The 15,898-nt window shown below is 41.1% G+C and overlaps 3 protein-coding genes across 6 annotated transcripts in view; 2 read left to right on the top strand and 1 right to left on the bottom strand.

Annotated features, from left to right (window-relative positions):
- nbeal1 (neurobeachin-like 1) overlaps nucleotides 1–4,451 on the top strand; it is a 42,538-nt gene extending 38,087 nt beyond the window's left edge. For 2 of the 4 annotated variants that reach the window (XM_073495453.1, XM_073495452.1), the window contains 3 exons: nucleotides 309–457; nucleotides 566–701; nucleotides 1,901–4,451. In XM_073495453.1, coding sequence (XP_073351554.1) covers nucleotides 309–457; nucleotides 566–701; nucleotides 1,901–1,990 — 375 coding nt within the window. In that variant the 3' untranslated portion in view covers nucleotides 1,991–4,451. Of the gene's footprint in view, nucleotides 1–308; nucleotides 458–565 lie in introns of all 4 variants that reach the window. The other 2 variants (XM_073495450.1, XM_073495451.1) reach the window with 1 other exon arrangement.
- A 133-nt stretch (nucleotides 4,452–4,584) lies between these two features.
- Nucleotides 4,585–9,298, bottom strand: LOC140992207 (uncharacterized). Its single transcript, XM_073462493.1, has 8 exons — nucleotides 9,285–9,298; nucleotides 9,136–9,173; nucleotides 7,960–8,187; nucleotides 7,727–7,789; nucleotides 6,341–7,191; nucleotides 6,067–6,204; nucleotides 5,529–5,640; nucleotides 4,585–4,787 (listed from the first exon to the last, which is right to left on the bottom strand). The coding sequence occupies exons 2-8, from the start codon at nucleotides 9,170–9,172 to the stop codon at nucleotides 4,714–4,716; spliced, it is 1,503 nt and encodes a 500-aa protein (XP_073318594.1). The 5' UTR covers nucleotide 9,173; nucleotides 9,285–9,298; the 3' UTR covers nucleotides 4,585–4,713.
- Nucleotides 9,299–10,774: 1,476 nt separating this feature from the next.
- On the top strand, nucleotides 10,775–15,828 carry fdx1 (ferredoxin 1). The gene is made up of 4 exons (XM_073462519.1): nucleotides 10,775–11,288; nucleotides 13,940–14,064; nucleotides 14,294–14,423; nucleotides 14,956–15,828. Exons 1-4 carry the CDS (start codon nucleotides 11,155–11,157, stop codon nucleotides 15,062–15,064), a joined length of 498 nt encoding a protein of 165 aa, XP_073318620.1. The 5' UTR covers nucleotides 10,775–11,154; the 3' UTR covers nucleotides 15,065–15,828.
- The last annotated feature ends 70 nt before the right edge of the window (nucleotides 15,829–15,898 follow it).

Raw genomic sequence — 15,898 nt, 5'->3', positions numbered from 1 at the left:
TTTTTTCACTTACACTAAAAATATGGAGGACTGAAACTGCCAAAATCAAAAATAGTTAAAGAAATTAATAAATGAATGCTTGATAGATAGATAGATAAATAAATAAATAAATATACTGTTGAGTGCACCAAAATGATACAGAATGTAAGTATAGAAATACATAAATAAATAATAAATATAAAATAAAAAATGATTTTTGATCTGGGCAGTTTTAGTCCTCAATATGAAAGGAGATGGATCTGGGAATTTTATTTTTAGATATGTTGATGTTCAAAAATCTCATTCACATGTTTTTTTTCTCTTCCTAGGATAAAAACGCTCTACATCTGTACTCCGTAAATGGGAAGCACCTTTGCAGTGAGCCTCTGATGGAGCAGGTGACTGATATGTGTGTTTCAGGAGAGTATGTAGTCATCGGCAGCGAGCAGGGATACCTGTCCATCCGTGACCTCTACAGGTAAATTCCCATATATCTAACAAACTTATTATCAAATGGAGTACACGTCCATTTTCTGAATAGTTCTGATGGATTTTGAACTAATGTATACTTGTTTCTCCTGTGCAGTCTGTCTCTATGCACAGAGCCTATGGCCATGCGGGTGCCGGTGCGTTGCGTCTCGGTCACCAAGGAGCAGAGCCACGTCCTGGTGGGCCTGGAGGACGGCAAGCTGATCATCGTGGGCGTGGGCAAACCTGCGGAGGTAAAGAACTCGCTGAGGAACTACATCGCTCAGAGCCTGGAGGGATCGCCGCTCATGGCCTCCCCCCTGCTGGCCCCACTCCGAGCTCGCTCGCCAACCCGCCTGCTGCACCAGCGCGACCAGCTGGTGTTCAGCCCCTCTCCCGGCCCCCACAAACCTTAGCAGCTCCCAGTCCCTTCGTCCCCTTCCATCCATTGCTGTAGATCTGACACACACACGCACACACAAACAGATATAAACCTATGTTGCAATGCTTGGCCTCTGTATCCTCAAAGACCTTTTTCAACACAGTCACCTCTCCTTCTCAGGGATGGTTGTCTCCCACAATCACTCATTTGGCTTCATTCCTCCCAAACAAAACACACACACACACGCAAACATAGAGACACACAAACACAGAAGATGTGAGGACCGGCCAAAATGTCCTCACTTTGTTGGTAAAAAAAATAAAAACATGTTCTGGTTCTGGTACACACACAGACACACCACACACATTTACATCTGAGGCACGCAGATTTAACACATTCCTTCAGCACACAGCTGAAAAGAAACTGGCCAGTAGAACCACAACTGTGACATGAAACGACTTGTGTTTACCTCATGCAGTTGGTTTGTTTTTTCAAAATATTTGGCATCTGTGCAATATTTGACTTGATTTGGCCGTTGACCTGGGATAAACTCCATCCCCTGCTGTTTACCTGAAGTGTCATTATGTTCCGTGTTCGAGTGTACTCTACAAATATAACAAATATGCTGTGAAACAAACACTAATTAACGCTTCTGCAAACTCAAGCCATATTGATAGTGTAGCTACAATCTAATAATGCAAACTAATAATCTTGCGCCAAGATAGACTTAAATGTTTTGATAATGTAGAAAGTGTGGTAGTGTAGCTGTCAGAGGTTGATACAGGCAGTCTTCCTCTGAATAGTTTGATCATCGCACCTTTATTTTTCATCTTTTCTGTTCAGACTGACTCACCAAAGTGAATCGAGCTTTGATTTATTCTTTAATGCCTCACAAGCTTCACAAGTCAATCAAGCTCCAATGAACTGATCAATCACTCATGAATCATATCCCTCCTCCTTTTTTTTCCCCCCTCGTTTCCTTTGACTTCATGCTTTTCTTTCCCCTCTCCCCCCCGTCCCACTTTCCTCCTCCTCCTCCTCTTCCTCTTCCTCTTCCTCCACTTTTCTCAGATGCGTTCGGGCCAGATCACACGGAAGCTGTGGGGCTCCAGCAAGAAACTGACCCAGATCTCCTCGGGGGAGACGGTGTACAACATCTAGCGTGACCATCCTTACCATCCATCCTTACCCCTCAAGCCCTGAACCCCCCCTTCCCTTCCTCCACACACATCCACCCACATTCCTGTCACCCAGTTTGCCTCCATACATACTCTGTCTGAGGAGCTCTCCTCAGCACCTTTCCAAAGTTTAACAGGTGGTGGGCAGCTGTGTTTGGGGTGCTAAAAACATTAAGCGTCACAAAGTCCGCTTGTCCATGTGTATTTTTTCTGTGTGTGTGTTGCTGCTTTGGATTGACTGCATGGCGCCGGCGCTGTGGTTCAAATCCAGACGCAGCACCACCCTCACCACCACTACCCACCACTCCCAAACATCCTAATCTCTCAGCCAGTCATCAACGTTTTCACATGATGCTACATGGTTATGCTAAGAGGCACTGTGTACTCTCTGACCTGCTCAGCTTTGGTTTAACAGGATCGGTCAGCTTACTGCTCTCATGTTTGTATGTATGTGTGTGTGTGCGTGTGCGTGCGTGTGTGTGTGTGCGTGCATGCGCAATGTATTGCCATGCTCTATCTCAAAATATAGTTTCAAGTGGCCTTTTCGCCTCCTCTTAGTTTGCCTTCGATGCAGACAGGCGGGCCTGTGCTCTGTAGGCGGAGACTCCTCATGGTTGCCTCAAAGCTGCCACACAGCAGCCTTATGCAGTAAGACGGCTCCATCACTCACAAGACCAAACTCTCTGCCTTTCCTGTGTGTTTTTATATATAAAAATGTGTGTGTGTGTGTGTGTGTGTGTGTGTGTGTGTGTGTGTGCGCGTGTGTGTCATTTGTTTTTTATTGTGGATTTCTTTGTTGTTTTCTGTTTCTTTATGCATGTGCCCAGCAACTTGGCATCTGTTTGTACGCATGGCATTTTTGGTCCAGTTTGAGATTAGGTAGCAAAGTGATGGAGAAGTTTGGGGTTTTTTTTACGCTTGACTTGTTTTGTTTTAGAAACATCTGCCACACAACAGAAGATAGCATCTGTAGCGTCTGTCTTTAATGTTAGCATATCATTTAAGATGTAGTTTTATACAAAAAAAATCACACTACAGGCAAGGAAACACTACACTCTGAAACGCAAGATGCTTCCATGTGAAGATTTATCACAGCAGTAGAGAGAAAAAATGCTCTCAGTGCTTCATCGAATGTTTTTAAGTTACTTGAATCCGTGTTTATTTATAAGTCAAAGTAGCAGTTTTTTAAAATTACACTTTCATGGCATACTTTAAACTCTTCTGACTGTTTAGACACCTGTAAAAGAAGGAGAAAGAAGAAATCCTCAAGGGCTTTATGAGATGTCAGTGTTAACAGCAATACAGCTCCTTCATCGGGTGGCTGTCGATGCTTCCTTCCTGTTTTTTCTGTCCCGTATCGTATCCCGTCTTCCTTTAGCTTAACTGGGACAGTAAATGCACCCTAACATCCCCGCCCTCAACTGCCTTCAGCTCTCATCAACGCATCAAACTATCATTCTTTGTTGTTTTTACATCTCATTCTCCTTCCTGCTCATTGTGAAGTGACTGATTTCAGAGGAGCTTTTCCTTTTATCGAGAAGGTCCGCATGCCTTGTGTAGTTCGCTCAAAAGACGCGTTGTTCGCTTGTGTGAATGTGATTGTCAGAATCACAAAAAAGCCACAGTATGAAGCTCCTGTGGATAAGACTGTGTGGTTTATATTTTTGCACCATACGTGTGTGTGTGTGTGTATGATTGAATTTGTGTGTGTGTGTGAGAATATTTTTTTATAGCCAAATTCTTGATTTGATCATACATGTTGATACTGTTTCTGTGAACCATGGCAGCCCTCAGTCATGGTTTAGGCATTGGACATAGGGTTGCTCTAGTGGTTCCCTTTTTTGTGTTTGGTTTGTATTTAAATGTCACAGCGAGGTGGAGTGCAAAGACCAATCTGTGTCCTTCTAAGAGATTTCTGTGAAAGGTGCATAAAATGTTTTTCAATGCAGTTTTTTTTTTTCATTCGTTCATCCACATTTTGTCATTCAGACAAAAGACCACTGTTTGAGTTGTTCCACGACTGCAACAAAACGGAGTGCCTTTATCCCCCAGTGTGGTGTTGACATAGAGCTAGGTTTAAGATAATCATCCCCGACCTTACCGTAACTCAAATAAAAGCAGCATTCCAGATGTTAAAACCTCCACAGGTTCAACGGGAACCAAGAATATACTGTAGGACTTCAAAATCAAAAAAACGTACTATTTTGTGTCTTAGCAACATTCTCTGTGACTGTCACCAAATGGATGTGTGTATATCTGTGATTATTTATGAATACAGTATATAATGTACAGCATGATTTTTATTTCAGTGTATTTGAAATGTACTTTTGCACTTTCCAGGTACTAAATTGTAACAAATTGTTTTAACTTGGCTCCCTAATCTGTACAAACTGCTTTGTATACACAAGTGGAAAATGATCATTAAAGTCTTGTCTAAATTTAAATGGATTGTTTGGATTGTGGTTCATCTGTCTGAGGTCTGAACAAGAATGAAGAGTGACTGCCATGGCTAAGGTAAAAAAGTCTTATGTTTACTTCCTGTGACTTTTAAGCAAGAACATAAAAAACACACACATGTAATATGCCAAGTTTTATTCAGGGACACATGAATGTACAGGATGGTAGCCCAAACCAATGGAAACAATGTCTGATTGTTAAGGATGTTCGGGAGGAGACAAATCAAGATGTTGTGTCTCTTTGTGGTTTTCATGCAGTGATCGAGTATGAGCAGATAGACGCCCTCTTCAGTTCACAATCGTTGGCTGTCCACCAGCTCTCATCTGCAAACAGCGGTAGGGACAGATTGTAACACACATTCATAGAGTATTTCTAAGAGCATCAAGTAAAATATGACTGAACCCAACATGTCTGGTAGAGTATAAAATATCTGCACTGTTTAAGCCACTTAAAAATGTTTTATAATTATGCATAAGGGAAAGAACAAAGAGTAAATAAATCCAAGGGGAGATAGTCCTTTGTGCCGAAAGGGCCAAGAACACCATACAAGTTAATATTTTAGTGTTTTATTATCTTTCCAAGACAGTCAGAGAGTAATATGAGCTTCCCTGACCCATAACCCTTTGAGTCGTTGCGCAACTAAAGCTCTATTGTTTAATGTGTAACACATACACGAGTACATATTTTATCAATAAGTCATGAGTCCTGGGACACTGGGAACTAAAAGAGGTGGTACACAGATTAAACAGATTAAACAACACCCTGATCTTGTTGGTTCTTTCTGGTTTAAAGGTGCATTATGATAACACATAGTACTTTAACTATTAATACTTCTTCGTAAGGATGTTAAAGCGAGCACATGTAACTTGTGCATGACAGAGCAACAAAGTTCAACATTTAGTTTTTAAAGTAACAAATGTGTTATTTATTCTTTCAAGGCTCGCAGTCTCACTTTAATGGTCTGCCTGTCTGACACAGAAGACTTCTGAGAAATGCTGACTTCAGACAAAAGTCAGTGATTAATGTGTGTTACTGTGTGTGTAGCGTGTGAGTGCAGTTCTTACCTATCTTGAACATCTCTACACAGACAGGCTTATCAGTGTGAATGTTGGGGTGACCTGGCATCCAGTCACTGTAACTCCACTCTGACCCATCGACCCACGATCCCTGCTGGTTCTGAGGTGTGCAACACAACATATATACAGTATATCAAACATTTGCACACAAACCATTCTTATTTAAAAAAAAATATTGTTAAAAGTCTTAGTTATGTAACAGTACAGAAGTTTTATCAGGAAAATGTACTTGTACAGACACAGATGGAACATCCTAAAATAAAAAGTTTAAAGGTCAATGTTTCACCAAGGTAAGAATAACACTATCTGTCTGTTGATAACATATCTAATGATAGTCTCCTTGGCCTCCAGTCTGTGCCACAGTACAAGACCAGACTGCTGGCGTCACAGTCGATGAGCGCATGAAGTAAACATGTTGATTTGAGATTCTAATGTTTCTCCTTTCTCTTTAAAGAAAGTGTATATTTTCAGAACAAACAGTCTCCTTCAAAATGTGGGTTGTTGAGTGTTGATGAGAGGAACTTGCCTTGACCGTGCCTCCGAGCCAGGTCAACACAGGGTGGTTCTTCCCACCCTTGGTCACCAGGGAGACCAGGCGGGAATGCAGATCACCACTGGTTACAGATGCAAGCTCAGCATTTGGGGCGAGAGCTCTGCATAAGGCCTGGAGAACAAAGGACAAAGAAAAGTGTGAGATTGTATTTACAGAGCCACACAGACTCCGGTGACATGGACTCACCAGTTAAAGTTCAACTGGGCTGTATTACCCTCCTTGTAATGTGAGAGATAATGTCTCTTACCTGTGCCTCTTGGAAGGCCAGTGGAGTGGGGTTGAACTCGTAGCAGTTTCCATTGATGACCTCCCCCTTGCATGCCACTGTCTGTGTTTGGCGGCTATTGGTGGAGGGTTCAGTTCCCTGCCTGAAGCCCAATGGGATACGAGAGGATGGTTCGGTTCCCTGCCTAAAGCCCTCTGGGATACGAAAAGATGGTTCGGTTCCCTGCCTAAAGCCCTCTGGGATACGAGAGGATGGTTCGGTTCCCTGCCTAAAGCCCTCTGGGATACGAGAGGATGGTTCGGTTCCCTGCCTAAAGCCCTCTGGGATACGAGAGGATGGTTCGGTTCCCTGCCTAAAGCCCTCTGGGATACGAGAAGATGGTTCGGTTCCCTGCCTAAAGCCCTCTGGGATACGAGATGATGGCTCTGTTCCTTGTCGAAAGGCGTCTGGGACCATGTGGATGGGTTCAATTTCCTGTCTAGACAACACAGCTTCTGCTTCTATCTTAAGACCATTTGAGGCAGACATAACTGGTTCGGTTCCCTGCCTGAAGCCCTCTGGGATACGAGATGATGGCTCTGTTCCTTGTCGAAAGGCGTCTGGGACCATGTGGATGGGTTCAATTTCCTGTCTAGACAACACAGCTTCTGCTTCTATCTTAAGACCATTTGAGGCAGACATAACTGGTTCGGTTCCCTGTCTAAAACCTTCTGGGATTGACATGAAAGGTTCAGTTCCCTGTCTGAAACCAACAGGGATAGACATCTTTGGTTCAGTTCCCTGTCTGAAACCGTCAGGAAGACGAGGAGCAGAGAGTTCCTCCACCCGGACCCAACCAGCACCACTTCTCTCGGCTGGAACATCAACAGCGACTGGAAGACAGATGTTCTTTAGATTATACAGACTTGAACATAGTGATATTCTATTAAGTACATTCAATACAAGACGAAGATGTTACAGCCATGCTAGTGGCTATGTGAGGCTAATGTACTTTGGGTGGATCTAGTATCTATTACAAGTTATTATAGTTTGTCCTCTGCAGACCATAAGTGTCCAAATTTCACATAAGTCTATCCAATAGTTGAGATTCTTTTGTAACAACTCAAAAATTTCAATCTGCTGTTAGTAATAAAGTCAATGGATCGCCAAAGTTATGGGATCCATCATCTGGGAACAATGAATGTTTGTACAACATTTGTGCCAATCCATCCAATGCTTGTTGAGATATTTAAGCCTGAAACCAAAGTGGTAGACCAACTAACAGACATACATTTTGATCCAAAGAGTAATGACACCATTATGACCAAATAGGATGTAGTTTTATAAACATCTTTGCTGTATCTTGATAGTTTCTTGTAGGTGAGGGCTGAAAGTAGTGGAGGATAAATCATGATTGCATTTGCTCACCCTCATCAGTCAGCCAGTGTCTTCTTTCCGTCTCTCTATTTCCCAGAGAAGAACGGGCGACATCTGGAAGAAGAAATGTACAAATGTTCTCAGGTCTTGTTGCTAATGAACTCTCTCAAATAGGTACTTACATTAGCATATTTGTGTCATTCCATCTAATCAATAAGCAGCCAAAATGAGACAAATGACCCTTAAAGTCATTAGTTCCTCATAGGGTTTGAATATGTACTTACCCACTCTCCTTTCCATCTCACTGATGTGTTCTTGCATCCGGCCGGTGTTGAGGTCAACAATTATTCTCCTGGAGGGCTCAGTACCTTGTCTGAAGCCGTCAGGAAGAGCCCGGCGGATGTAGGAGTGTTCGGTGCCCTGTCGAAAGCCATCAGGGAGCCGGTAGGTTGAAGATGTCTTCTGCAATCTTCTAGGGACTGCAAGTGGGGCAGCCTGGAGGCCTGTGAAGGCTGTTGTTTGTTTTACAGTTAGTGTTTGAATTCACAACCTCGATTAAACAAATACCTTTGCCAGTTATAGGATACATAACTGTTTGGCCTATTACATCAATTATTAACTGTTGTGCCAGAAAACTATGTGGGGCACAGCTTTTCTTTAACAGTGTAATAAATCAATAATGGCCAAAGTCTAATATCTGCATACGTCAGTCCAACTGATTAGATTATTTGCCCCAGTAAACACTTTTACTGCCGAGGCAACGAGGCCGCTATTAGTTTTGGCTTGACAATGATCAATTAACTCTCTTAGAAGGAACAATTAACTTGGATTGTCAAAAGGAATAAATGTGTTCTTAAATTGTTTGGCTGAGTCTCAAAAATATTTCTCACATTTTTTACAGGAAGCAGTGATGTACATCTTCAAAATAACAGTCTATCAAGACATCTAATTAGCAATGGAAATATATGAATACAGAAGCCCATAGGGGACTTATAAAGTTGACATTTTTTACCAGATTTTAATGTGATAAAATGTCAAAGAAAAGCTTGGTACATCAAAACAATTGAAAATTGATCACGAGAAGCAAAATATATTTTGTTTTGTTTTTTTCTTGATTACATGAAAGATATTGTATTATCTTGACATTATGTCAGGATTATTTGATTTCGATTGTGCTATTTTTTGTTTTGTTTTGCATGAGAAGCTGTCAAACCGCTTCTGGTATGATCTCAGAATAATAAAGTTTTAAAAAACTGATTCATTAGAAAACCTCCAAGGCTGTGTGTAATAAAACTATCTTGAAGTAAAACATCTAGTTATATCAATGTAGAGAAACGGATATTTTGCTCATGATAAAACAAACCCTGAGACACACATCAATGACAAAGAAGAATTCACAAGAATGACTACATTTGACAGATATGAAATAAACATAAAAACTATCGTAGAAGGGTTCTTACCTGACAGCGTCAGGAACAGCAGCACTAACTTGAACATCCTGTGAACACCAGAACAACCTTTTAAGATGTCAGTTTCGTATTTAAGATGACCGTAAACACAGAGGCTGTTTCAGTGCAGAGACTCTTTGCCACTTTTTTGTGCAGCTTACCTGAGACGGCGGCGATGAACACTGAGCACCGCGGAAACAAAGGGCAGTGCGTTAATATGTCACTGTCTTGGTCATAAACCCAACCCTACCAATAAGACTTTGAATGAGATTACAGATAAATCTGACCACTGATATTGGATGCACTTTGCCTGCCTGAACACAACATTAGGTCAACATTTGACCTGTGATGTTAAGTCATCAGAGAAATTGTTAGTTTTCCTGGACATCCTATTATAACATGCTTATCCCGTTTTCAGGGTCTTGTAAATATGTTCCAGGTGAATGGCACTTGGTTTAATCAAGGGTCAATCAATATTTGTGAACATAGTCAGAGAATGGAGACCAATGTGAACAGATGGTAAACATGACCGTGATTGTTTTGGGAGGTATTTTACAGGTTATTTTGATGTGTTTGTAGGTATACATGTACACTGTGTTAGTACCTTTGACTTAGAAAACAGAGGGCTGGGTAGAAATTTGGGGCCACTGATTAAAAAGATAAAAGCATATGTTAGTGGATACTGACATTTCCAGATTTATCACTGCATTTCATCAATGTTAAAGTCTAAAGATAGAGTAAATCATATAGATTCTTTATGGAGGATGTGACAAATGATTTTATATCTCTGGCTCCACCTGGTGTATATGGAGTCACACACACACACACACACACACATACACACACTGCAGATGGAATTACCGTAAACTTATAGTTTCAATATTTTTTATGGATTAGTCAGTCATAGATTGCCTTGTATTTGTGAATACAGCATTGTGCATTCCTGTTTCTGTCATGTCAGGAACGAACTGAAGAGCTTATGTACAATGAGTTATGAAAAGTGTGCCCTGTTTAAACATTTCGAAACTTCAAGGTTGTGTGGCATTTGATTTGGATTTCCTTTAATCCCTTTGGCAGGAGAGAAGAGTGCGGAGCTCTTACACTTTGGCGGCTTTGACTGTCACTGTTCAATACTTTGGGAGTGTCTCGGCTGTAATACTCCGCTACACTGAGCGGTAGTTACACTAGTCAAGTCAACACTACTATGTAAATAAACGCTTTAACCCCGCTCTGCCGGCTGACGCTGTGAGTCAAAACGAGCGTTAAACTCACTCAGACCCTGATTGGCAAACGCAAGCACGTGTAGAGGGCACCGAGCCGTTTCTGTTAGCTGCGTCAAGCTAGCGATAATCAAGCAGCACACAGCAGGAAGCGTGGCGGATTAGCTTTCAAAATAAAGGTAAAACAAAAACATTTACGTTAAAATCAATGAAAGCTTGGGTTCTATGAACAACAAAATGTTGGATATTTATTAGCTCAAATTGTCTCACTATGTAAATACTTATTTGTAACTTCTGGATGGTGTAATTCCCGAAACGTTTCAACATGTAACATGCTATAGCTTTTATTTTTGAAGTCGTGACAGGATGTTGATTTAATTTCCCTACTCTTACAATGTTTTCCTCACAAGGAAATACATCAGAGTTCGCTCACATTTACCGACTGACCGCAGAAACCTGTGTGGTGTGATTGCAGCCGATAACATCTGCTTTCCGTGTGCTTTCTTTAGCCGGTCATCACGAGCCGCTCGACTAATTGATCTGAGACCTCAGACGACGAGCAGGTGACACATGTTGTGCGTTACGCAATGAACGTGACAGTGACAGAGTGACTTCTCGCAGATAAAACAAGCTAGCTTCGGGTAGCTAGCTCCGTGTGCTAAGTCAAACATCTTTGGGTGTCTCTGCGTGGAGAAGCGAAGAGCTCGACCGAAGTGGACCGTGTTACCCGGCGTGTTTAGTGCCCAGCAGCTCGGATAGTCGCTGCTCTCTGCTTTCTTTTCGACTTCTTCTCCGTAACGTGACTTTTTAAATGGCCCTGGTAACCGCGTTGAGGAGACTAGCTCATGTTCGGTTACGTGAATGTTCTCGGCGGACGGCGGCGGTAACTTCAGGTGCCTGGCTCACGGGTCAGAGGAGTTTTACCACCGGAACACAGCCTCTGAGGTAAGTTATGTCACTTTGTCAAGAGGGCACTGCTCAAATATTAAGCTTGAACTCGGCGAGGTTCACCACTGTCTGTCACACCAAACTCCATTCAGTAAACAGGCAGTTAAATATGACCTTTGTTATCAGTGTGCGGCTGGTACAGTATCAGGTAGAAAGACCTTTACAGTGTGCAGGCTGATTCATCTCGCTTTGTTATCCCTTTTTTGGGTGGGGTCAGTACTTCATTTTGTCCTCAATATTGAGACATGTGTGCAGGAAACACCAAGCTGAACTTTAGTATGTTTGATAATGTTTGTTTCCTTCATTAGTATCACAATATAACTTGAGACTGCCTCATGAAGCCCCGAGGTTTCTCAAAAATGTCATAATTTTGAATGGAGTTTGGTGTGAAACCTTTTTTCCAAGGTAAACAGATCAACAAAACTGACTTGCAGGAATGAAACAACCTGATCAGGTTTGCATTTGAGTTTATATGAAAATCTGAAACTGTGTGAAAACAGGTGTGTTTATGTCAGAAAATACACACAGACTGGTAGTTATCATCATAAATGTGTCCACAAGGCTGAAGAGATCCATCCTTCTGTTCAGGTACAAGGCTCTCTAACTGAGGCCGGGCATCCCAGGGCCAAACAACTTGTTGAATTGCATAATGAGCGCTGACATGCAGCTCAGGTTGAAGGTTTGGAGTTTTGGCCTTAAACCGGTTAGCACTGTCCCTGTGTGCTCACGTCAGGCGGGCATGGCTGGCCCTGACCCTCCCATAACTCTCATTCTTTAAAGAAAAACACTTGGTGATCAAAGTTTCATGCACTTTTCCTGCTAATGTCTTAAAAGGTCATGGAGTAAAGTTTGGTAATTGACATATATTTTTTTAAGAGGATTAAACAGGGTTTCCACTAGTCTGGAGATTTGCAGAAGGTCATTGAGTTTAATGGTAATGGCCGGGAAATGAGAGCATTTCATCTGTTGACTGAGAATGTCAGGGAACTTTGCAAACACATTTTGTTATTAAGGGTTTGAGAAAAGCTTGATTTTAACCATTGTGTTTTCAATGTTGGGGAAAATGCTGGAATTTCAATATAATCCTTGAAAAAAAGCTTGATTTTCAACATAATCTGGTGTTTCATCTTCACATTCACGCACGCAAACCAAAATGTTTTTATATTTAAGAAAAACAAATATTATGACCAAATCTTTTCTGTCTCCTGAAATTGGGAAGAAGGAATAATCATGATGAATCAATCAGTGTTTCCCAAAGACAAAGATGACGTCCTCACGTCTTGTTTTGTCCTCAACCCAAAGATATTCAGATTACCGTCATAGAAGAGGGGGAAAAAAAGAAATTAGTCCCATTTCAAAAAGCCAGAATCAGAGAATTTTGACTTAATTTAATCAGTTATCAAAATCATCGCAGCTCTAATTATTAGCTGGAACAAAAACCAAAGTGACTATTTATATATGTTGATTGCTATGGGTTGTTCGCACTTGCATTTATAATAACAAGATGTGACGGTGACAGCTTCAAGAGTCTGGAAGTTGTTTTGGGTAACTTGAAAGTGCTTGACTCCTAAAAAGTTGTACGACCTCTGAATATTAGTTTATGGAAAGAGTCTGTAGCCTTTGATAATAGTGAGCCTTGGTTCACAAATAACTCTGAAGTAGATGAATAAGTGGCTGCATCAGTTTGGCATCGCTCAGGTACGTTCTCCCTGAAGCATTAACGTGGAGCAGTGGTTCATTTTGGTGTTTGGTGAAAAAGGACTTGCTGCGTTAGTTCTCTCTGTGCTAAAATTCATTGGATGCAAAATGCTGACTTTGTTCACGTTCTGCTTACAGTCGACAGAGTTCTTTTCACAATCTGACTTTATTGTTTCCAATCCTTGTTCAAACCTATCTGGTATAAAGCTGAAAAAGTTGGCGTTTTAATTTAATCTGCACCTAAACATTCACTTGTCATTAAACGTTGAATTGCCTGGCGATGGTAATCGGATAAATGTTGATCCTCAAACTAAATTAGGCCGTAAAGAAACATTAATTTGCCGAATACAGTTAGGGATTGTCACAGAGGTTTAACATGTATTTCATGTTGATGTATATAATATGTGAGGTCTTATAAATGTTAATTTTCCCTGATGCACAGTGACTCGTAGTGAAAGAAGTGAGAAGGTTAGGTTTCCTCAAAAGATTTAGTGGATTTAGCGGGTGTCATTTAAAATATTACATGTACTGTAACGTGAAACAAGGAAATCCAGCAACTGTTCACATCTGAGAAGATGAAACCATCAAATGATTTTTACATTTTGCTAAAGAAATGACTTAAATGATTAATCGATTATTAAAATTAAAAATTAAATTAAAATAGTTGCAGATTCTTTTCTGTCTATCGTTGGAGCTCTTAATATTTCATTGATGAGAATTTAAAATATTTTTAGTGTGAAGATTTTACTTCCTACACTCAACTTTAAATGGGAATGAACATTTCTTGGTACATGAACTGTGCTCTGATGAATAAATCAGACTTTAAAATCTGATTTTATATCCACTTGTTGACGTTCCTCTGTATGTAGTGATGAGCTCTGACCACCAGAGGGCAGCAAAGTGTAAGTCAACTTTATACTGAGGCTGAAACTCTTCTCTGTGTGTTTCAGGTCAGACAACAAGGTGACTGTCAACTTCATCAACAGAGACGGGGAGAAGATCACAGTGAAGGGCTCGCCTGGAGACTCACTGCTAGATCTTGTTATTAATGAGGACCTCGACTTTGACGGCTTTGGTACGTCAGCACACACACTGAATAGTGTTTGGATTGGTGTAACCAGCGACCTCTCTCCCTCACATTTTTGCCGTCTCTTACCACTTTCAATGTTCACACTCTTCACTGGCATGCAAAGACCTGTCCGACTTGATTCACACAGAAAGAGATGGCTGCCTCGTGGCTGAGCTCCACCTCATCCATCAGATAAAGTTGTGCAGTAAAAGTGTGTGTGTGTGTGTGTCTTCAGGAGCGTGTGAGGGAACCCTGGCATGCTCCACGTGCCATCTGATCTTTGACGAGGACGTCTACAAGAACCTGGGGCGAGTCACAGATGAGGAGATGGACATGCTAGACTTGGCGTACGGCCTGACCGACACGTAAGGATGTTATAAAACATAAATACAGTACTTGTTAATTAGATTATTTAACGTGTTAGTTTTTTCTCTGTAATGTGTTGATAAAAGTGATAAGATGGTCAATGTCAGCTTGATCCTTTTTAGGAAAGTGGTTTCACACTGCCTGATGCTGATGAGATGGTTCTGTTGAGGTAATGAGATTTGTCAGAGTAGATCAGTTAATCAGCGGGGGACAAAGGAGTAAACACAAGTGAGCTCCTCCCTTGTTACTGCTCAACAAGCTCATTAACTCAAAATGATACAAGAAAACAGACTCTTCAGTTACAATGCACGATGGAGCTTTTTAGTGTCTTTCAGCTCCTTGTTTTGGTCTATTAATTGCTCTCATTGGTGTCATTTCCAGGAATAAATAATAAATAAATACACAAAACATCATAAAACAGTAGACAGACATAGTTAGCGATTAGCTGTTGAACGTGGTGGTGCATTCAGCAGCTAAAGAGCCTGATATTTTCCTCAAACAATAATAAAAGGTTCTCATTTTTCCCTTCAGATCTCGTCTGGGTTGCCAGATCTGTCTGACCAAGTCACTGGACGGCATGGTGGCCAGGGTTCCAGAGAGCGTAGCGGACATCCGACAGAGCAAAGACGGATCCTCTTAACCGGCAGCCCTGCAGATGCAGACAGTGTGGTCGTTGCCCGGTCAGAACTGAGGGCACGACGTGCGTGTACGTACGGGGACGATGGATGCTAGGTGTAGCTCTGCCAGCACCGCTCTATCTGCTCGGCGGCAACAGTATCTCCTCCTTTTTCCAAGTCACAGATGAGTAATACAGGATTTTTTCTAGAAGGTCAAACTGCACAAGGAGATTTTTATAGAGTGAAACAGTAAATTATAAGACAATATATATGATGTGTATATGATATTGTATCATTGTAAACTGTTAATCCGCCCTGATTTAAGGTTGGTCCAAACAAATATAACTCGTCATTTATTAACACTCAGATTCCAACCTGTCACTGCTGTCCACCTCTCGTTTGTGGCTGTGCCTTCGATTATCAAAGACTGTATTTCATTTTGTAACTATGACTGAATTTACACGGACACATCAAACACTTTCTTTGTGTGTAAATTCTAGTCATATCTACTAAAAAAGTAAATGAACAGATAGACGGCTGACTCCTGTGACTGAAACGTAAAACTAACAGTCATCAATGTTCGCATTAGAGAATGTGCTGATGCAGAAATCCTCCCCAACATATTTTATTTTATTCTCCACATCATGTATACCCCTGCCATTGTTTGGTTTGATCAAATCCTCCATGTAACCGTATAATTTCATCATGTGATTGTACATATCTAGAGCACACACGTATATCTGTGTATAGAGTGAAAAGTAATGTAATAAAAGAAATAACCTTTCTAGCGGTGTGTTGAACTGTCACTTTTTATTCATGCCGTTTGTATTGAAAAACATCAACCAATAATTACATCA

This window comes from Pagrus major, chromosome 24 (genome assembly GCF_040436345.1).
Source record: "Pagrus major chromosome 24, Pma_NU_1.0".
Taxonomy (NCBI): domain Eukaryota; kingdom Metazoa; phylum Chordata; class Actinopteri; order Spariformes; family Sparidae; genus Pagrus; species Pagrus major.
The sequence above is the reverse complement of the archived record's forward strand: the minus strand, read 5'-3'. Positions and strand labels throughout refer to the sequence as shown.